The sequence below is a fragment of the Mandrillus leucophaeus genome, unplaced genomic scaffold, assembly GCF_000951045.1.
Source record: "Mandrillus leucophaeus isolate KB7577 unplaced genomic scaffold, Mleu.le_1.0 Scaffold580, whole genome shotgun sequence".
In the NCBI taxonomy this organism is placed as follows: Eukaryota; Metazoa; Chordata; class Mammalia; order Primates; family Cercopithecidae; genus Mandrillus; species Mandrillus leucophaeus.
Window position 1 is genome coordinate 1,301,262 of NW_012106253.1, and position 23,639 is coordinate 1,324,900.

At 37.3% G+C, this 23,639-nt stretch overlaps 1 protein-coding gene across 4 annotated transcripts in view; it reads left to right on the plus strand.

Moving 5' to 3' along the window:
* Positions 1 to 23,639, plus strand: part of YAF2 (YY1 associated factor 2) — a 96,851-nt gene that overhangs the window by 45,089 nt on the left and 28,123 nt on the right. Inside the window, exon 2 of one of the 4 annotated variants that reach the window (XM_011999045.1) lies at positions 8,859 to 8,958. The exons of the other annotated variants lie outside the window; for them this stretch is intronic. Within the exon in view, the coding sequence (XP_011854435.1) occupies positions 8,859 to 8,958 (100 nt within the window). The remainder of the gene's footprint in view (positions 1 to 8,858; positions 8,959 to 23,639) is intronic. 4 annotated transcript variants of the gene reach the window in all.

A 23,639-nucleotide genomic window follows, 5' to 3' on the forward strand; every position in this document is an offset into this window, starting at 1 on the left:
TTTTTAAAAAAAAATTATTATTTTATTTTTTACACAGGTATGTTGTATAATAAACATATGCAACTCTTAAACTGAGTTTTTAGGTCCTTTGAGAGCAAACATAGTTTGCCTTTTTTTTAAGATTTTTTTAAAGATGTTTATGGTTTATCTTACTAGTTCCTAACATCAGTGACTGAGATTAAATCATCCCCACTGAAACATTAGCTTTTCTTATAGAGTCATGAATACACCTACCAGTTTTTTGTTTATTTGTTTTGTTTTGTTTGTTCGAGACGGAGTCTCGCTCTGTCGCCCAGGCTGGAGTGCAGTGGCGTGATCTTGGCTCACTGCAAGCTCTGCCTCCTGGGTTCATGCCATTCTCCTGCCTCAGCCTCCCAAGTAGCTGGGACTACAGGCGCCCGCCACCACGCCCAGCTAATTTTTGTAATTTTAGTAGAGACAGGGTTTCACCGTGTTAGCCAGGATGGTCTTGATCTCCTGACCTTGTGATCCGCCTGCCTCGGCCTCCCAAAGTGCTGAGATTACAGGTGTGAGCCAGTGCGCCAGGCCTACACTTACCAGTTTTTTAAATCTATGAAGCAGATTCATTTGCCTCATCAATCTTATTTGTACTGTATTTTTTTCTTAAAAACAATTTTTCCCTTTAAAAACTGGTAAAGTGAAATTCTAATTATTTAATATGATAATTTATCTTGTGGCATATTAAAAAAGTGTATAGTTTTGAGAGTATAGAGTGGCTTCCGTTAAAGATTTAGTGTTAGAAAACAAACTGGAAATACAGTATCCTTGATTTTTGCAGTTTGAATATCTTAGATTATTGCTTTTTTTCAGAAATGAAGGAAGGAAATGCTCTTTGACAGATTGCCTCTTCTAAATAATCATCAGAAAGCAGTTTGTCCAATCATTAGACAAGCCAAGATAAAGAACATTTAGTCAGATGACTTAAATACTAGTTTTGAATCTACTGCTGCATGTCTTTGTACAATTCTGTTCAATCTCATAGTTTCTTTGGTGTGAATGATATGGTCATTATATTGAGAGTGTTATTGAAATATGGAGAAATATATTGAAATATTCCAAGTGAAGTATCATGTTGGGCTCAGGAGTGGGTTCAGAAAAAAAAAAAATGTGTGGAAATTTGGGTATGGTGTGTGCATGTATATGGAGAGAGAGAAAAAAAGGTAAAGCAAAAGTTGTAAATGTTAACAATTTTGAATCTAGGTAGAAGGTATATGGGTCACTGTACTTTCAACTTTTCTATGGCTTTGAAATTTTAAAAAAAGTTGGGGAGAAAGTGTTTTAAAAAGAACTTTGTGCTTCAGTTTCTCTAATTCTAAAATGGGAATAATAGAACTTTTCATGCCTTGAAGCAGGTAGGCACAGTGGGATAACATTTGGCAGAAGAGCAGCCAAGAGAATTCCTAAAAAGTGATTTTTTTTTTTTTGGTCATTAAAGAAGAGCTTTATAATGGAGAACTTTTCAAAGAACATTTTGCCTAAGGTGTTTTAGCTTAAAATTTGTCAGTTACTTTTTTTTTTTTTTTTTTTAAATACAGAGTCTTACTCTGTCGCCCAGCCTGGAGTACAGTGGCGTGATCTTGGCTCACTGCAACCTCTGCCTCCTGGGTTCAAGCGATTCTCCAGTCTCAGCCTTGTGAGTGGTAGGTCTACAGGTGCGCATCACCGCGTCCAGTTAATTTTTGTATTTTTAGTAGAAATGGGTTTTCGCCATGTTGGCCAGGCTGGTCTCGAACTCCTGACTTCAGGTGCTCTGCCCTCCTCAGCCTCCCAAAGTGCTGGGATTACAGGTGTGAGTCACTGCACCCGGCCAGACATTAGTTACTTTTTTTTTTTTTTTTTAAGAGCATACTGCATTATAATTGAACAAAAACAGTTACTTCAGAAACAATAAATATTTATGTAAAATAACCAATTAAAATCTTGAAAAATGTGGCTTGTAATAAAATAACTCAATAAATGGGTAAAACAGTAGAAGATTTGACACAGCTAAAGAGAAAAGTTACTAATTTGAAGAAAGAAATGAGTACTTCTCCGGACAAGCACAGAGAAATGCAGAGAAATGAAGAGGTGAAAAATATGGAAGAAAAGATGACAGAGGATAGATTGAGCAGTTCCCATATAGATCTAATTGGAGTTTTAGAAGAGCGCATACACAAAATAGTGGAGAAGCAATTTTAAAGGAAAAATGATTAAGAATTTTCAAGAATTAAAATACAAAATGGAAATTACAAAATGATTAGAACTAAATCACAACAAAAGTATTGTATCAAAATTTGAGGGATGCACAAAAAATGGTACTTGGGGATAAAGCTGTCATCTTTAATGAATGTATTAGATTGAAAGATTGGAAATAAATGAGCCAGCTGTTCAATTTAAAAAACTAAAAAAAGAGTAGAACCAAAGAAAGAAGAGGAAATAATAAAAATGAAAATAGAACTAGAAAGTAATCAGCAGTGGCCGGGCGCGGTGGCTCACGTCTGTAATCCCAGCACTTTGGGAGGCCGAGGCAGGTGGATTACGAGGTCAGGAGTTCAAGACCAGCCTGGCCAAGATGGTGAAACCCTGTCTCTACTAAAAATACAAAAATTAGCCAGGTGTGGTGACAGGCACCTGTAATTTCAGCTACTCGGGAGGCTGAGGCACAGAATTGCTTGAATCTGGAAGGTGGAGGTTGCAGTGAGCTGAGATCGCGCCACTGCACTCCAGCCTGGGTGACAGAGCGAGACTCTGTCTCAAAAGAGAAAGAAAATAAGCAGCAGCAATAAAAACAATGTCGCGATCAGTCAAAACTGATTATTTTCAGTTGATTCTGGAAATACCCAAGAAAAACAGATGAGACTAATAGTCAAATTTAAAAAAGAGGTATCAGTACAACTATAATGGTGATTTTTAAAATTATAAGAAATCGTTAATAATTTATATGTATATAAATTTTAAAAATGAGAGTTTCATTTTCTAGTAAATTTTTTTTTTCAAATTTGTCTGTACAAGAAAAAGAAACCAAAAACCATTAAAGAAATTGAAGCTGTAATAAATTTCCCCAAGAGGAATAGGTGTTTTTGTTTTTAATAACAACTTATTGAGATATTCACATACCATATTACTTACCTGGTTAAAATGTACAATTCAGTAAGTTTTAGTATTTTTACAGAGTTTTGCCAAGAATTACTATAGTCATTTTTAGAACATTTTCATCTCTCCTAACCCTCTATCCTTAGGCATCTACTAATCTACCTCTTATTTCTATAGATTGGCCTGTTCCGGACAGTTCATAAAATGGAATTATACAATATGTGTTTTGGGAGGGGTTGATTTCTTTCCCTTAGCATGCTTTTAAGGTTTATCCACATTGTAGCATATGTCAGTACACTTCATTCTTTTTTATAGCCAAATAATACATCATTGTATGTGGATATACCACATTTTGTTTATTCATTTATCAGTTGATGGATGTTTGTATTGTTTTGCACTTTTTGGTTATTATGAATAGTCCTTCTGTGAACTGTTATAGTCCTGTGTTGTTTCCAGGACCTCCCTCAGATGCTTTAAGTCTCTGACATAAAAATGCCACAGTATTTGCATATAACCTGTATACATTCTTCTATATGCATTACATGATCTCTAGATTACTTGTAATATCTAATATAACCCAAGTGCTCTGTAAATAGTTGTTATACTACATATTGCTTAGAGAATAATGACAAGGGAAAAAAGTCTGTACATAGTGTAGACACAACTTTTCCCCCCGAATATTTTCAATCTGCAGTTGGTTGAATCCATGGATATGGAGCGCTGACTACATATACCTAGGAGTGAAATTGCCCAGTCATGTGATACTCCGTGTTTAAACTTTTGAGGAACTGCAAGACTGTTTTCCAAAGTGGCTGCATCATTTTATTTTCCCACTAGCAGTATACAAAGGTTCACATTTTTCTGTAATGTCACCAATGCTTTTCATTATCTATCTTTTTAATTATTGCCTTTCTAGTTTGTGTGAAGTGGTGTCAGAAGGAATAGGTTTTTTTTTTTGGTTGGTTTTGTTAAGAGATGGGGTCTTGCTGTGCTGTTGAGGCTGTAGTGCAGTGGCTATTCACAGGCATGATCATAGTGTACTGCAGCTTCAATCTCCTAGCCTCAAGCAATTCTCCCACCTCAGCATCTCAAGTATGAAGGGATCGTTTTAATGATGATATTTGTAATTACAATTTTAGATACTGCTTTTGGGGAACAGCTAATCCCAATCTTATATAAATTGACTCAGAGAACAGAAAAAGAGGGAAAGTTACTTTACCTGTTTATCAGGCAAGTTTAGCATTTAAATCTAGAATGGAAAGACTATACAAGGGAAAGTATACTACATTCAGTTTTACTTATGAACACAGACATAACAATTTTAATTGGGATAGGAGTTTAGGATAGTTCAGTGTTTGAAAACTGTATCAATTTAATTTATAAGAAAATTTAGGAAAAAATTCTAGATAAATTTGGTAAAACTATATGTTAAAACTCAATACCCATTAAAGTTTTAAAATACCACTCTTACACTATGAACAGAAATGAACTTTTTTTCTTACAGTAAAGGCTACCTTTCAAATAGCAAGCATCATGCTTAATAGTGAAACTTCGGAAACATTCTCATTAAAGCCAAGTATAAGACAGATACATCTCTATCAATAAACAAAAAAGAAAGAAAATCCAAAAGGATTGGAAAGGAAGAGAAATGAAATGAGATTCTTCCTAGAAATGTTAAAAGAAATGAACGTACTGTTTGTATTAATAAAAGAATTCAACATTGCTGGATACAAGGTCAGCATTCAAACTAGCAGTAGCCAATTAAAAAATAAAAAATATCTCCTTCATATTGAATTCTATAAAGTACCCAACATTTTATTGAAGGACATAAAATTAGACATGAATAAAAGGCAGGATATATTATATTTTTGGGTGGGAAGTTAAAATTTATTTAGTAGTAAATATTACTGAAAAATTACTTTGTGAATTTTACGTAGTTTCAGACAAAAATCCTAGTATGATTTTTTTGTGTGTGTGGAAAATGACCATGTACAAAATTAAAGGTTCAAGAATAAGCAAGATAGTTTTGGAAGAAGAAAAAGAATGAGGAGGAACTTGCTCTGTTGGATGTCAAGATGAATTTAAAAATTATGGTATTTAGCCCCGGGCGTGGTGGCTTATGCCTGTAATCTCAGCACTTTGGGAGGCGGAGGCGGGTGGATCACCTGAGGTCGGGACCAGCTTGGCCACCATAGTGAAACCCCATCTCTACTACAAAAATTAGCTGGGCATGGTGGCATGTACCTGTAATCCCAGCTACTTGGGAGACTGAGGTGGGAGAATCGCTTGAACCTGGGAGGTGGAGGTTGCAGTGAGCCGAGATCGTGCCATTGCACTCCAACCTGGGTGATAAGAACGACACTCCGTCTCAAAAAATAGAAATAAAAATTATGCTATTTAGATTTAAATACTACATACAATGACAAAGAACAAACTGCTATGCATAACATGGGATGAATCTCTCCCAGACTTAATGTTGAATGAAATTAGCGAGACACAAGGAATACATATTGTACGGTTTCATTTACAGGAAGCTCAAAAACAAGTAGAAATAATCTGTAGTGATAGAGATGAGAATTGTGGTCATCTTGGAAGCATGGTACTGATTGGGAGGGATCATGAGGGAGCCTCCTGGAGCATGAGGAATGTTAATAGTTTGGCCTGAGCTGAATCACACAGGAGTATATGTTTTTAAAGGTCAAGCTGTACATTCAGTATTTGTGTGCTTTACGTAAGTACCTCTGTTAAAAAAATTATGGCACTTGAAGTATAGTATTAGTACAGGAAAAGACAAACTAATAAAAGAGAGAGTTCAGAAATGGATTCATACATATTTGGAACATTGGTAAAGGCTAGAAACATTCCCTGGCAGTAAGGAGAGAAAAAATAGACTCTCAAATTGGTTTTCTAGATGGGGGGAAAACTAGATCTCTGCTTCAAGCAATATGTGAAAATAAATTCCAGTTGAATTAAATAATACACGTGAAAAACTATTTTTTAGAAAAAGGATAATATAGATGAGTATGCAACTTTAGGATATAGAAGATCTTTAACAAGTCAGGAAAAGAAGAATGAACCATCAAGGATAAAGACATTAAGGGTAAATGATTTTGCTGCCTCAAAAAGAAAAACTTGAGTTTAATAGAAGACATTAGGCTGGGCTTGGTAGTTCACACTTGTAATCCCAGCAATCTGGGGAGACCAAGGCAGGTTCACTTGAGGTCAGGAGTGCAAGACCAGCCTGATCAACATGGTGAAACCCTGTCTGTACAAAAAATACAAAAATTAGCCAGGCATGGTGGCACGTGCCTGTAGTCCCAGCTACTCAGAAACCTGAGACACTAGAATCGCTTGAATCCAGGAGGCGGAGGTTGCAGTGAGCCGAGATTGTGCCACTGCCCTCCAGCCTGGGCTCGAAAAAAAAAAAAAAGACATCATAAACCAAACTAAAAGATACATGACATATCTAGGAGGAGACACACACAATGTCTTTAATATTCGGTGGATTTGTGTCCAGACTATATAAAGATCAAAAGAATAAGATGATACACATAAAATGAACAATGGATATAAAGGCAATTAGCAGCAGAGGAAACGGAATTGGAATGGCTAATGAACTAGAAAGATGCTTAGTCTCATTTGTAGGGAAGTGCAGTTGAAAACATGAGCTATCAATTTTCACCCATTAGATTGCAAAGCTTAGGATGGGATGTTATACAGTTGAAAATGTGCATACTCTATTATCTAGCAGTTAATTACTATTCAAGGTATTAGTCTAGAGAAACTTGAACACTTGCCCAAGGAGGAATGTACATGGATATTCATGTGGAAAAAATAATCTAAATGCCTGTCAGTAGGAAGGCATGGATAAAGAAGATATAATTATACAATGGAGAATTACCTAGATCTATATTTAGGCTATTATTAATTAGTATTTATTTCAATTTAAGAAACACTTTGTACTTTCTATGTCCAGGTTCTGTATTGTTTTAAGCCCTTTATGAATCTTAACTGTTGTAATCCTCATGAAAAGTCAGAAAGAGGTACTATCATCATATTCATTTTGCATATGGGAATACTGAAGCATAGAGGGGTAAATAATCTCCTCACTCTCATAGCTAGTAAATAGCAGAGCCAAGATTTGAAGGTAGGATTGGAACCTAAATTGTCTGGCTTCAGAGTCCCCTATACCATGCTACCTTTTGATGTGTATGAATATGGAGATACCTCCTAAATGTAAGGAAAAGTTCATTTCAGAATGATGTGTATAATGTGATCTCATTTACCCAAACTTATGACAGTGGTTGCCTCTGGATGTGATTGCAAGGTGAGGGAGATACACTGATGATGGTGAAAGGAAACTAGCTTTATGGAACTGCATGCTTTTCCTTAAAGAAGATGTATATTACTTTATAGCTTTTAAAATACTTATATGGAATATAGGTATGTGCTTATTTTTGCAAAAAGAAACACTGGAAAGATTGACCTTTGTTGTTTTAATCTTCATTTCTTCTTGATACTGGTTTATGGTAGAAAAAGAGATTAGCTTGGTTCTGATGCAGTAGAGCAGCAGATAAGCACTGGGTGCTAGGGATAGGAAGGAATAGTTTTCAGCCTCTCTCTTTAAGGAGTTCAGCTTTACAGGGAAAGAGATAAGGAAAATAATTTTGATTCAGTTGATACATGCAAATCTGTTTTCTGCCTTGTTTCTCTATCCTTGTCACTTTCCCTCCAAATACAAGTAGGAGAAGGAGGAAATGTCTTGATTTGGAGCACGGGAAACAGGCAGTGAAACACTGATGAAGATCCCACTTCTATTATTTTACAAAACTACCAGAGTGTAAACTCTGTAATGGTCAGATATCGTAGCTTGTTCACCATCTTATCTCCAACATTTAGTATAATGCCTTTCGCTTAGTAAACTCCTAGAGATGTTTGAATGGATAACTGATGCACTTTCAGATGTCACTCTCAAATTAAAGCATCTTAACCCAAAAGTTCTCCTTAAACTGTTTGAGATACCTTCCATTGATACCATTTCTTCCATTGGTTGTCAGGCACTAAGGTAATTTAACTGAGAATGCTATATAACCTTGAATTGTTATGTGCCAAAGAATTCTGACTTGAGTAATGTTTTAATCTGTAGGAAATGTTGGGTCCCAAAAATCTGTTTTATTTTTAACTGTGCTGAGTCTAATCCTTTTTTTTTAAGCTAATAGTCTTTTAATATTGGAATAGTACAGTTGGTTTTCTCAGTCAGTATTACTGTATTCTGTGTATTTGAGTTAGTGCTAGCTTGTAAAACTGTTATGTTCTGTGTTTTGAAATTCGCAATTTCCTAAAACCACATTTTCTTCAAGTTTTCTGATAGGACCATAGACTGTTTCTGGATGGTATTAGTGTTTATAATACGAGAATTCTAGTGCCTTTTGAAATCTGTTATGGTATTGCATAAAAAGTAATGGTACTATTTTATTTCATCCTAGTGAGAAAGGTGTGTGGATTTTCTGGTGGTAAATTGGAGTCCATGTATGTGTGATCCTCCCAACAGAGTGAATTTAAATATCTAAAGATTACTGAGAAAGGATAAACTTGAATAAATCATAGTGAACAATGTTTATGTCACTTTTTAAAGTTTTAACACTTGTAATTGAGTAAATCCTGAAACAAAGCATATTATTATGTTTGATAGATTTAAACTATTGGTCAAATCCTGTTCCATGTGTACATAGTGTTTCTTTCTTACTCTGTAACCCTTTTGCCAGAGATAACAGGAAGAGAGCCTGGTTACCACTGGGTGGAACAATCCTGCCGGCTCAAGCCTCTGCCTAGAAATTTGGGTCATTCTCTTTTTTGGACAGTCTGGTAAGCTGTCACTGTTTTTCACCTTAAAATCATCTTGTCGAAGATGTACCCAAGAGGAAATTAATACTAAAGGAACAAACAATATTAAATTCAACGAAAACGTTAAAATAGACGAAATTAAACATGGCTAATCTAGAATTGCACTGTGAAGTGTTTTTTTATATGAAGTATTCAAAATCAGGGTATATTTTACAGTTATAGCACACCTTAACTTGAACTAGCCACATTTTAAGTGGTCGGTACCCACATGTAGTTCCTGTATTGAACAGCACAGACTTAGAGCATTTGAAAAAAGGTTTGGTGTTGTGTAGTTCTGCTGTTTGAAAAAAGCTTTGGTGTTACGTAGTTCTGCTGTTACTCCTCAATAAAGGTGCCTCAGCTATCTTTTCTTTTTTTATTGCTTCATCTGTTCATGGGCACTCATCTTAACTATTAATCATTTGTAGTCTGAAATCCTGCTATCCATTTCTGAATTTTACAGAGCATTTAGGGCTTTCCATAAGTGTTCCCTGATACCTAGATCTACTTAATTTCTTTAGATAAAATGTGATGTTTCATTCTGATAAACTTTTGTTTTGAGACAGGGTCTCGCTCTGTTGCCCAGGCTGGAGTGCAGTGGTGCGATCTCAGTTCACTGCAACCTCTGCTTCTTGGACTCTAGCAGTTCTTGCACCTCAGCCTCCCAAGTAGCTGGGATTACAGGCGTGAGCCATCAACACTTGGCTAATTTTTGTATTTTTTTTGTAGAGACAGAGTTTCGCCATGTTTCCTAGGCTGGTCTCAAACTCCTGAGCTCAAAGTGATCCACCTGCCTCAGCCTTCCAAAGTACTGGGATTATAGGCTTCATTCTGATAAGCTTTTAATCAGAATATTGGCTCTGCTTTTTGTCAGAATATCAGACCCTCTACGTGGGCTAGAGTAGGTAGGATTATAATTATCATCATCTCTCTAAGGAAAGGTCACTAACTTCTTTTTTGCTTTAAAGTCATTGCTCTGAACCAGAAGGATTCCTTACATGGTGACTTATATTTTTATAAGGTGAGGCCCAACATTTCACTCTATGGGAGTTGGATATGCTTTCCCTAGATACTAATTGCTGAGAGGTTTTCGAATCAACTCATTTTGTTTTTTACTTTTTTTCCTAGTAGATACTATTTGAGAGTGAACGTATTGCAAAGTAGAACCATATCTAGTTTGGTATACCAAGGTATGACATAAGTGACTTAATATTTTGGTAGTCTGTTGCTTTCATCTGTCCTAGATGAGGGACAGTTTAGAAGATTATTTTCAGCAAATGAATTTATAACTTCTAATACTAGTTATCCATGTATCCCAATAGCAACTGAATTTTCTATAATTTATTTCAAATACTCTCAGACTTTACTCTTGTAAGGGAAGATTAATTGGACTCTGATTATATAAATGTTAAGATAGTAAGGTTTTGGGTGTTACGTGTTTTCTTATGTTGATTATTGTTTAATTTCTATACCCATTGTTAGTGTCTAGTTTTTCTCAGCCTACCTCTTTGTTATACCACCTCTATTCCAGCAGAATCTCAAACGCAATTTTAGTTCTTCCCAACCCTATTATCCAGGCATACATATTACTTATTGGGCATTTCCCTGCATAGTTAGTGCAGCATTTAGCTGTTACTTACCCCTGAGAAGATAGTAGTGTGGAATTAGCAGTGGCAGGATGTGGAATTAGCAACAAAGTTCCTGGCTTGGAGTTGAAGTGAAGCAAAGAATATTATTCTTCTTCTCCCATCTACTATGATCACACATTCTATTTAACTTCATTGCCCCTAGCTAGATGAAAGCTGATAGCTGCTAATTTTTGTCACTGGAGTGTTGGACAAATTTTTGAGTTAGAGGAGGGTTCATAGCCAAAGGAAGAACAGCAGTCAGCCTAGAAAGAACACTGGGCAGCACATGGCAGCAGTGACTGCGAACAACCTGCTAAACAGCAGGCTGGGGTTAGAGCAAAGGAGCACTATAATAATTTTCTTACTTATATTTTCTGTACTCTAGTTCTGTCTATTGTCATGACACTAATTTTTGAAAAAATTCTCCTTTTAAACTCATCACTATTTACTGAGGACAACGAAATGTGAGGTACTTTCTTAGAACTGAACAAAACAGACACTGCCTTCTCAAGTGGTGATTACTTGATACCCTCTTGAAATCTTTAGTAACTCTCCATTCCTGTTTAAATCTCCACTGCCCTCAGGTCCAAGTCAGACTCATCAGCTTTGTCTTTGAGCTTCAGCAGGGACAAATGGCTGGTGGTATTGGTTTGCTCATAGTCTTGTTTTGTTTAGTCCCTTCAATGTTGGCCTGTACCATGTTTCAAAGAAATTTAATGGCTATCATTACAAAATCAAGAGCTTTCACTTGGAATTTCATATTTCCATCTTCTTTTTTTTAAAAAGGAAGATGTAGCGACACTGAGCTACCTTTGTTCATTGCAACAATCTGCACCATTTAGTTGGGGCTTTTGCTTTCCACAGTCCCTGTTGCCTCCAGGGTTTTTCTTGTACCTGGTCCTCTTTATTCCTTTTTATTACTTACCTACTCTCTGTAGATAATTCAACTTGCAACCCTTGTTCTAGATAATCTGGTCCCTCACTACTATAAACTAACTTTCTTTTCTTTATTATGAAACTCTGGTATAACCAAAGGGACATCCTCTTTAACATGTTCCACACTCCTTAACATGGCTTGCAAATCGTTTCATGTTCTGGTTCCTGTTTATTTCTTCAGCCTTACCTCTTTCCATTCACCTGTATAAAGTTATGTCCCAGCCATATTTGTCACCCACTTATGTGTGCTCTCCTCTTTCTGACCTTTACACACATGCTAATCTCTTAATCTCTGGGTGCTGTTTTGCCTGTCCTCCCATTCTTTTTTTTTTTTTGAAATGGCGCCTTGCTCTGTCACCCAGGCTGGAGTGCAGTGGCGCGATCTCGGTTCACCTTACTGCAACCTCCATCTCCTGGGCTCAAGCAGTTCTTCTGCTTCAGTCTCCCGAGTAGCTGGGATTACAGGCGTGTACCACCACACTCGGCTAATTTTTGTGTCTTTAGTAGAGACGGGGTTTCACCATGTTGGCCAGGCTGTTGTTCTCCAACTCCTGACCTCCGGTGATCCACCCACCTCGGCCTCCCAAAGTGCTGGGATTACAGATGTCAGCCACCGTGCCTGTCCCTGTTCTCCCATTCTCTGTCGCTGCCGCAGTAACCCCTGCCTCCCACTCCTACCCACCACCAGTTTAGTTAATTTCTATTCACTTCAATTCTTAATTTAGGTGTTATATCCTTCAGAAAGCCTTCTGTGCTCCTATAGGATCTGCTTAGGTACCCATCCTCTGTATTTCCATAACTGCCTGAATTTAACCCAGTCTCAACACACCATGACTGGTTTGATGGTCTGTTCTCTACAGTGTTCTGTAGCCTGTTTCAGGGCAGAACTGTGTCTTCACCTTTGATTTCTAATGCCCATCATAAAATAGGTACATTGTAAGTATGTAATGAATGGATGATTCACTAGGCTCTTTTAATAATCATTAATTCTGAGCGTATGTGGTTTCTATTGTACGGAATATTGTTTTCATCCTTTCAACTCTTCATCCTCTAAGCTTCTACTAGGGGACTGACTATCCCTAACAAGATACTTCTTTTCCTGGCCTGTTTTAGTACCAGGCCTTTTCCTTCTTTAAATTCTGGTAATACTTTTTAGAAATCTTGTTTTAGCATTTGGCATTTGTTTCCTGTATGTTACTTTAAATTGAAGTTACATTTAATGCCACAATTTCATTCTTAAGGTATTAAAATTTGTCAGTAACCTGTGCTTTACGTGATAGTATATTGCCAGCTAAAATAATGTATCCACTGATTAGATCGATTCATGAGTCAAACCTTTATTACTTTCTTGGATATTGTTCCTCATTTACAGAGAACTTGGACATCTAGCCAGAAGTTTTTCTCTCTACCTAGGTTTCTTTATCCATTTTGAACTTCTCCCATAATAGCACTTAGTGGATGTACTTCAATTGCTTGTGTATTTTTGTGTTTCTCACGCTGAACTATAAGGGCTGAAATGGTATCATATTAAAACTACCTGTTGGTATAATGTTTTAACTAATATTGGAGTTTAGAAGATCTTGATGTTCAAAAGACGTGTTTGATATATGTCTATAAAGTGTTTTCAGTAAGCTAGGCATGATCATCTCATTTATTTACATGTGGACTATTAGTTACACAGCTTCATTTGCGTGTCTTCTAGACATCTCAAACTTACGCAAAATTGAACTTACGTATGTTTGCATGCGTGAGTATTTCTGTATACCTGTAACATAGGGCTTAGACCATAGGTAGTATTTAGTAAATGTTTATTAAGTGAGAATGACTGTACAACACCAAAAAATTTTTATGTTACTGATTTAGAATATTATAGGACATAGTTAGGTATATAAGAATGGCTTAGATTTATTTATTTATTTATTGTGCAGTGGCACAATCTCAACTCACTGAAACCTCTGCTTCCTGGTTTCAGGTAATTTTCCTGCCTCAACCTCTCCTGAGTAGCTGGGATTACAGACGCTTGCCACCACACCTGGCTGATTTTTGTATTTTTAGTAGAGACGGGTTTTCACCATGTTGGCCAGACTCGTCTCGAACTCCTGACCTCAGGTGATCTGCCTGTCTCAGCCTCACAAAGTGTTAGGATTACAGGTGTGAGCCACACTGGCCAGCTTAGATTTATTTTACTTCACAACTTGTAGCGTAGAGCTTTGCAGGGCTGGAAGTTGCTCTGGGTGAGTCATTGAGTGAGTAGTGAATGAATGTGAAGGAAGGCCTAGGAAATTACTGTAGATTTTATAAACACTGTACAGTTAGGCTACACTAAATTTATTTTAAAAATTTTATTCATTCAGCAATAAATTAACATAGCTTAATGTAATGTTTTTACTTTATAAGCTTATTATTAATTTTTTTTACCATTTTCACTCTTTTGTAGTGACACTTAGCTTAAAATGCAAACTCACTATACAACAGTACAAAAATACAGGTATTTTCTTTCTTTATATCCTTATTCTGTGTGCTTTCTCCATTCAAAAAATTTTTTACTTTATTACTTTTTAAACTGTTAAAAATGAAGACACAGACACATACATTAGCCTAGGCATACAGAGTCAGGATCATCAATATCACTGTCTTCTTGAGAACTCTGCCTTGTCTCACTGGAAGGTCTTCAGGAGTAATAACATGCATGGAGCCATCATCTCCTTTGATAAGAATGGCTGGTCAGACTTGGTGGCTCATGCCTGTAATGCCAGCATTTTGGGAGGCTGACACAGGCAGATCACTTGAGCCCAGGAGTTGGAAACCAGCCTGGGCAACAGGGCAAAACCCTGTCTCTACAAAAATACAAAAAAATTAGCTGGGTGTTCATGCATCTGTAGTCCCAGCTACTCAGGAGGCTGAGGTGGGAGGATCACTTGAGCGCAGGAGGTCAAGGCCAGCTGCAGTGAACAATGATCACACCATTGGATTCTAGCCTGAGTGACAGAGTGAGATGCTGTCTCAGCAAAAAACAAAAACAACAATGCTTTCAGGAATACCTCCTGAGGGGCCTGCCGCAGGTTGTATACAGTTATAAATACAAGGAACATACTCTGAAATAGCAATAAAAAGTATAGTAAATACATAATCTAGTAACAGTCATTTATTATCATTGTCAAGTTTTATGGACGATACATAATTGCGTGTACTTTTTTTTTTTTTTTTTTTTTGAGAGGGAGTCTCATTCACTCTGTCGCCTAGGCTGGGGTGCAGCAGCGCAATCTCGGTTCACTGCAGCTTCCACTTCCCCAGTTCAAGTGATTCTTCTGCCTCAGCCTCCCAAGTAGGTGGGATTACAGGCATGCACCACCACACCTGGCTAATTTTTGTATTTTTAGGAGAGACAGGGTTTCACCATAATGACCAGGCTGGTCTCAAACTCCTGGCCTCAAGTGATCTGCCCCACTCGGCCTCCCAAAGTGCTGGGATTACAGGTGTGAGCTACCGTGCCCGGCTGGTACGTGCTATACTTTTATATGACAGGCAACACAGTAGGTTTGTTTATATTGGCATCACTGCAAACACACGAGTACTATGTGATGTTATGACAGCTTCTTCACTAGGTGATAAGTATTTGTCAGCTTCATTATCTTAGGGAACCGCTGTCACATATGTGGTTTGTTGTTGACCAAAATGTTGTTAGGGAACATGGACTATATGTTTAAAAGTAACTTTGCAAAGAACCAGAAGTAAACTATGTAACTCCAAAATTGGGTAGGAGAAGAGGAGGACTGATAGTACTGCCTTGACCAAAATCTTTAAATCCATTCACTTCTATCTCTACCATTTGTCAGCTACCCTAAGCCACCATCTCTTTTCTGGGCTACTCTAATAGTGTACTACTTAGTTTCTCCAATTCCATATGTGTTTTAAAAATTAAAATATAATGGAAGTCACTTACATCCTTAAAAGTATTTCAAGGTACTTATTGTACCTAGAATAAAATCTGAGTTGTGTTGTTTTGTTTTGTTTGAGACAAGGTCTTACTATGTTGCCCAGTCTACAGTGCAGTGGCATGATCACAGCAGCCTTGACCTCCCAGGCTTAAGTGATCCTACCACCTCAGCCTCCTGGGTAGCTGGGCCCACAGGTGTGTGCCACCATGCCCAACTATTTTTTTTTTTTTATTTGTGGAGATGAGGTCACACTGTCTTGCCCAGACTGATCTTGATTTCCTGGACTCAGGAGATCCTCCTGCCTCAGCTTCCCAAAGTGTTGGGATTACAGGCATGTGCCGCGACACTCAGCCAAAATCTAAGTTCTTTAACATGGCTCATAAAGCCCTTCTTGGCCTTGTCTGCCTGTCTCTCAAGTTTTACCTCATGTAATTTTTCCCCTTATTCAATATTCTTCAGCCTTACTAACTTTCTTTCAGTTTCTGTAACACTCTTTGTATTATTTAAATTTAATTGTGTCTTTTTTTTTTTTTTTTTGAGATGGAGTCTTGCTCTGTTGCCCAGGCTGGAGTGCAGAGGCACAATCTTGGCTTACTGCAGCCTCCTCCTCCTGGGTTCAAGTGAGCACGACCGGCTAATTTTTGTATTTTTAATAGAGATGGGGTTTCACCATGTTGGCCAGGCTGGTCTTGAACACTCCTGACCTCAAGTGATTCTCTCACCTTGGCCTCCCTAGATGCTGGGATTATAGGCATGAGCCACCATGCATGGCCAAATCTTTCTTGCTTCTTATTCACCCCCACTCCTGTTAGAACCTCTCATGGTATTGGGTAGGGTGGGGAAAAATGAACACCACAGTTTGTAATTATATATATGTAGCTATTGTTTTTTATTACCATTGTATTCCTAACACTAAGCATGATGCTTGGCACATAGTATGTGCTCAGTGTAAAATAAGTGTATAGCAAAAGAAGGAAAACAAGGAAAAATTCAGAGAAAACATGAAAACAAGATCGGACATGCTTGTTAAAAGTGTAAAGGCCCATGATATAGCTCAGCTATTAAGGAACATTTACATTAGATTAAATACAAAGTCCACCTATACACTTAGTGTTTAGAAACATACTAGAACAGAATTACTAGGGGGATTGGAAATAAATGGATGGTCAAAACAAGATACTAGGCAAATATAAGCAAAAAAAAAAAAAGAAAAGTCAGTAGATTCGTATTGTTAGAAAAAGTTGAATTAAAAGCAATAAACATCAGATGAGAAAAAGAGACACTGATAATCCAGGGTATAGTTTCTGATATAAAGAGGGCCACAGATCTTTACTTTTTAAAGATGAAGCACAAAAGTATTTAGAGTGAAAACTATGTAAATTCAGGGAAGGAGAGAGAGACAGTAATGGGAGTACTTTAAACATTAACAGCAATGGTGGACTTTAAAAACATTTTCAGTCCTTGCTTCATCAAAGAAATAAATAAATACGATATAAAGAATCTGAGTCTCATAATTTGTCTGTCTGATTTATAAGGTTGATGTAATAAATGTATCATTCTGTTATTGTAAAGAGAAATAAATTCCCCTCAGAACATTTTAAAAGATAGGTTACATTTTTAAAACTTTTAAGTAGGTTACGTTGTATTATAAAGAAAGCTGAAAAAATATTAAAAAGTAGAAATATTATTAACCACATACTCAACAATGAAATTTTAGGTTGACAACAAAAGTGAGAGCCAGAAACCAAACTACCAAACCTTTCCAAATCCCAAAACAAAAACCTCAATTACTTGAATTTAAAAATGTAAAATTATTGTCCTTGAAAAATGAAAAAAACTTAATTCAAAGGTCTAAAGATACTGCAGACTGGCAACTGCAGTAGAAAATAATTACAATAAGAATGAAAGACACGAATGACATACAGGATACAAGTAAAATTATTTCTAAGAATTTCATTACTAGAAAATGAAAACAAATTAAACCCTCAATGAAAGAATTTAATACAACAATAACAAAATAAACCTAAGGAAGGCTGGAAAAGTAATTGGTGAAGATAAAGGATAGTAAATAATGAATTAGAAAACAGAAAAAATAGTTAAGATAAATAAAACAGAACTTGTCCTTTAAGAGAAAAGTAAGACTAGCTAGCAATCTTTTTTTTAACAAAGGGAGAAAGTACAAAAAGCAAAACCATGATTATGAAAAAGAAGTAACTATAGATATAAACAGTATAAACAATTATTTTTTATTTTATTATTTATTTTTTTGAGACAGGATTGCACTCATTCTGTTGCCCAGGGTGGAGTGCCGTGGTGCTGTCACAGCTCACTGCAGCTTCTGCCTCCCAGGCTCAAGAGATCCTCCTTCCTCAACTTCCAAAGTAGCTAGGACTACAGGCTCACGCCACCATGCCCAGCTCATTTCTAAAATTTTTTGTAGAGATGTGATCTTGCCGTGTTGCCCAGGCTCCTGGAATCAAACTCCTGGCTTCAAGTGATCCTTTGGCCTCAGTCTCTCAAAGTGCTGGATTACAGACGTAAACCACCACATGCAGCAAAAACAATCTTAATAAAATGATAAAAGTAAATTGTTACGGCATTGTATAATGTATTAAAACAGCATATTTTGATTACAATTTGTGTTCAACCCTTTCAGAATTAAATGTAGCTGCTTTTATTATTTAGAAAGTATATGCTGTAGTGAATACATACACTATTGACCTGTTTTCTTGTGCTGATCATTTTTATGTGAATTATTAACAAAATGTGCTTATCCTAGAGTAATTTTCTTCTGATGCATGTTGTCTGTAGCATACACCATCAATTGGTACTTAAGAAACCACATCTAATATTAGTATTAACCTAAGAAACAATCAGAAATGTAAAATTTCCTAAGATTTTATATTTGCTGCAAAAAAGGCATATACTATATGTTTAATCTATAATGTATGTATCATTTAAATATCAGATACATATAGACAATATATGTTTGTGTACCTGTGCACAGTCACATATACACAAGCCTAACTAGCAAACTTTAACATTCCTGCTACTGTGCATCATCATGCTCTCAGGCCCCTAGTGGTTCTTGCTTCCGGTCTGTCCCTGATGCCCTTGCATTATCGTCGGGGTGGATTTGAAAATGAATTCAGTGTTTTAAACCTTTAATTATAGGACATTTCAAATATCTGCAAAAACAGAACAGCATTAAAAAATCCTGGTAAAGATTGAACGTGTGATAGATAACTGCCTGTTCTTTCTGATTCAAATTCCAGGCTCCAAACCAGTTAATATATCATTAGAATTCTCCATATCCTGCCTCTAACTTGCCTTTCCAGCTTATCTCTTGTTATAGTCTCAGTATGCAGTTGTAGTTGATTATTTACTAGTAGGTTTTCTGAAAAAGATTTGGAAATTTTATACATCTTCTTGACATGGTGACTTTGCTCATAGTGGTCTCTCTACCTTAACTGCCCTGCTTTTCAGCTCTGTCTGTTGAAATTCTACACACACTCTAGGCTCAGTTTAAAAATCATCTCTACAGGAAGGATTTCCTGACACATTTCTACTCTGACTCTCCCACTTGTAGGTATAGTCTCAGCATTACCTACCCTCTCGTATTTATTCAACAAATACTTGAAAGTATACTACGTTCTGAGTCATTACTGGATTCATCATGTGTGTTTCCCCTACTAAATTGAGACTCCATGATGTTAAGAACTATCTATCTACATCTTTTAGTCTCCTCTTGCGTTTAGCACAGTACCTTGCACGTTATAGAAGCTTTGAAGTGAGTAGTGTCTCAACAGTGAACTTTTGTGGGTTTTTTTTGTAAATAGGTTATTGCATAATAAAATTGTACATGTGAATACTTAGAACATTTTTTAAATTAAAAAAAAAAAAAAACATTTCTGACTGGGCGCTGTGGCTCACACCTGTGATCCCAGCGCTTTGGGAGGCAGAGGTAGGTGGATCACATGTGGCTAGGAGTTCAAGACTAGCCTGACCGACATGGCGAAACCCTGTCTCTACTAAAAATACAAAAATTAGTGGGCATGGTGGTGCATGCCTGTAATCCCAGCTACTCGGGAGGCTGAGGCATGAGAATTGCTTGAGTATGAGAGGCAGAGGTTTCAGTGAGCCAAGACTGTACTACTGCACTCCAGCCTGGGTGACAGAGTAAGACTCTGTCTCAAAAAAAAAAAAAAAAAAAAGCAAAGTATATATATATTTCAAAGTTGAGAGCATGTAACTAAGGACAAAGAAGATAATTAAATGATCTTAGAAACCAAGAAATAATGACAGACTAAAATATTTTTGGATATATTGATTTATTCTGTTCATTTGATTAACTCTATTCCCATTCCTCTCCCTTTTTCTCTCTTCTGTATTCCTCTTTCTCACATCAGAAACCACTGTCTTTTCACATGTTTTTGATAAACAGATTTATTATCTATTTTTGTGTGACAAACTACCCCAAAACATTTATTTTCTCACATTTCCTGTGAGTCAGGAATTTGGGAGCAGCTTAGCTGGGTGATTCTGGCTCTGGGTTTCTCCTGAGGGTGCAACTAAGATGACAGCTGAGGCTGCAGTTACCTGACGGCTTGACTCAGCTGGAACATTTTCTTCCAAGATGGCTCATAGGGCTGCTTGAGTGTCCCCGTGACATAAGAGCTGGCTTCCACCAGAGTGAATGATCCAGGAGTGAACAGGTGAAAGTCACAGTGTCTTTTATGACTTAGCCCCAGAAATCTCACTGTGTAATTTCTGCAGTGTCCTGGTTATACAAGTCAGCCATATTCAGTGTGGGAAGGCCAAGGGCATGAATGCAAGAGATGTGAGCCTCAAAGAATAAGAACAAATAGTTATTATTTATTAATACTTATTTGTAAGACAATGTGTTAAGGTATTTTCATGCTGTATATATTTTACTCCTCAGAATTACTGTTTTATAAAAGAGAAATGAGGATTTTTACCTAAGTATCAGAGTAGGATTTGAATTCAAGCAATCTGACTTCAGAACCAGGCTCTTAAATGTTATGCCATTGTATCTCAATCTTTAGTATTCTTGAAACACAAAGAATATAGAAGCATACCACTAATTTTTGGTAAGTTAAAAAAAAAAAAAGATTACATCTTAAGTAATAAAAACAAGCTGGACTTAGTGGCTCATGCCTGTAATCCCAGCACTTTGGGAGGCCAAAGCAGGAGGATGGCTTGAGGCCAGGAATTTGAAACCAGCCTGGGCAACATGACAGAACCCCATCTCTACAAAAATTTTATTAAAAATCAGCTGGGCATGGTTGTGAGCACCTGTAATACCAGTTACTTGGAAGGCTGAGGTGGGAGGATTGCTCGAGCCCAGGAGTTTGAAGTCATAGTGAGCTATGGTTGTGCCACTGCACCCCAGCCTGGGTGACACAGCAAAACCCCATTGGTCAGTCAATCAGTAAATAAATAGAATAAAAAATAAATAAAAATATAAAATAGTAATAATAATTAGTACTTAAAATAATCATTATTCATAATAAACCAAATCTGTGAAACCGGTATTGTATACTAGGTTCTATGTAGGGCTCATGAGTTTGAACTGTATATATCAGGTTCCCCATTTAGTATGTTTCATTTCCTCTCAATTTCTACTACCTCCTATGCTAATTTAAAATTATAGTTTGCTGAATTGGTGGCAAGCAATGGCTTGCTCAGATAATACTGAATATTCAGATTGAACTTTACCCAGAAATTAAGGATAATTTCCTACCGATGAGTGTTTCTTTTACCGTCAGACTCTTTATGAGCTTTGTCCCTCTAAAATGCTAGCAGTCTGAATATTCCAAATTGAGGCATTGGCAAATTTAATACTAATCTGCTTCCTGGTTACTTCTAGTGGGAAAGTTAATTTCTTTTCTTTTTTTCTTTTTTTTTTTTCTTTTTGATATTCAGGAGTCTTGCTCTTGTCACCCATGCTAGAGTGCAATGGAGTGATCACTGCAACCTCCGCCTCCTGGGTTCAAGTGATTCTTCTGCCACAGCTTTCCTAGTAGCTTGGGATTACAGGCACCTGCCACCATACCCAGCTAATTTTTGTATTTTTAGTAGAGACAGGGTTCACCGTGTTGGTCACGCTGATCTCAAACTCCTGACCTCAGGTGATCCACCCCCGACCGCCCTCAGGAAAGTTACTTTCTTGATCAACCCTTATACACCATATTTGATATTTATTTATTTATTTATTTATTTATTTATTTATTTATTTATTTTGAGGTGGGAGTTTTTTCTGTCACCCAGGCTGGAGTGCCGTAGCGCCATCTCGGCTCACTGGCAACCTCCGCCTCCCAGGTTCAAGCTCCTGCCTCAGCCTCCCGAGTGGCTGGGATTACATGTGTGTAGCACCATGCCTGGCTAATTTTTTTTGTATTTTTAGTAGAGACAGGGTTTCACCATGTTAGCCTGGTTTCAAACTCCTGGCCTCAAGTGATATCCCTGCCTTGGCCTCCCAAAGTTCTGGGATTACAGGCATGAGCCACCACGCCCAGCATTTTTGTTTGTTTGTTTGTCTTTGGAGACAGTTTGGCTCTGTCGCCCAGGCTGGAGTACAATGGCGCAATCTCAGCTCACTACAATCTCCGCCTCCTGGGTTCAAGCAATTGTCTTGCCTCAGCCTCCTGAGTAGATGGGATTATAGGCATGCACCACCATGCCTGGCTAATTTTGTATTTTAGGGGTTTCACCGTGCTAGCCAGGCTGGTCTCAAACTCCTGACCTCAGATGACCCACCTGTCTCGGACTCCCCAAAGTGTTGGGATTACAGGCGTGAGCCACCACTCCTGGCCCAGCCTGACTTTTTAAAATTAAAAAAATAAATTTATTGTATTGTGCCCTATATCTAGAACACTGCAGTAAAACAAATATCACAATAAAGCAAGTCATACGAAGTTTTTGGTTTCCTAGTTCATATAAAAGTTATGTTTATACCATACTGTAGTTTGTTAAATGTGTAATAATAGCATTATGTCCAAAACAACAATGTATATACCTTAATTTAAAAATACTTTATAACTAAAAAATTCGAATGACCATCTGAGCTTTCAGCTAGCTGTAGTCTTTTTGCTGGTAGAGGGTCTTGTCTTGATGTTGACAGCTGCTGAGTGATCATGTTGGTGATTGCTGAAGGTTGGGGTGGCTGTAGCAGTTTTAAAAATTGAGACAATAAAGTTTTCTGTATTGATTAACTCTCCTTTCATGAAAGATTTCTCTGTAGCATGCAGTGCCGTTGCATAGCATTTTACCCACAGCAAAACTTCTTTCAAAATTTGAGCCAGTCCTCTCAAGCCCTGTTGCTTCTTTATCAATTAAATTTATATAATATTCTAAATCCTTTGTTGTCATTTAAACTGTGTTCACAGCATCTTCACCAGACCAGGAGTTGATTCCATATCAAGAAATCACTTTGTGTGTTAATCTGTAATAAGCAACTCCTCATCTGTGAAAGCTTGATCTTGAGATTGCAGCAATTCGGTCACATCTTCTTGTTCTACTAATTCTAGTTCTGGTTTTTTGTTTTTGTTTTTGCTACAAAGTCTGGCTCTATTGCCCAGGCTGGAGTGCAGTGGCGCAGTCTTGGCTCACTGCAGCCTTCGCCTCTCGGGCTCAAGCCATCCTCCTGCCTCAGCTTCCCATATAGCTGGAACTACAGCTGTGCAACACCAAGCCCAGCTAATTTTTTGCATTTTTGGTAGAGACAGGGTTTTGCCATATTGGCCAGATCTGGTCTTGAACTTGTGAGCTCAAGTGATCTACCCTCCTTGGCCTCCCAAAGTGTTGGGTTATAGGCGTGAGCCACCATACTACCCTAATTCTAGTTCTCTTGCTATTTCTACCACATCTGCTGTTACTTTCTCCACTGAAATCTTGAACCATTCAAAGTCATCCATGATAATTAGCATCAGCTTCTACCAAACTCCTGTTCATGTTGATATTTAGACCTCCTTCCATGATTCACAAATGTTCTTAATGACATCTAGAATGGTGAAGCCTTTCCAGAAGATTTCAATCTACTTTGCCCAGATCCATCCAAGGAATCACACTATCTGGCAGCTATAGCCTTATGAAATGTATCTCTAATATAATGAGACTTGAGGGCCGGGCGTGGTGGCTC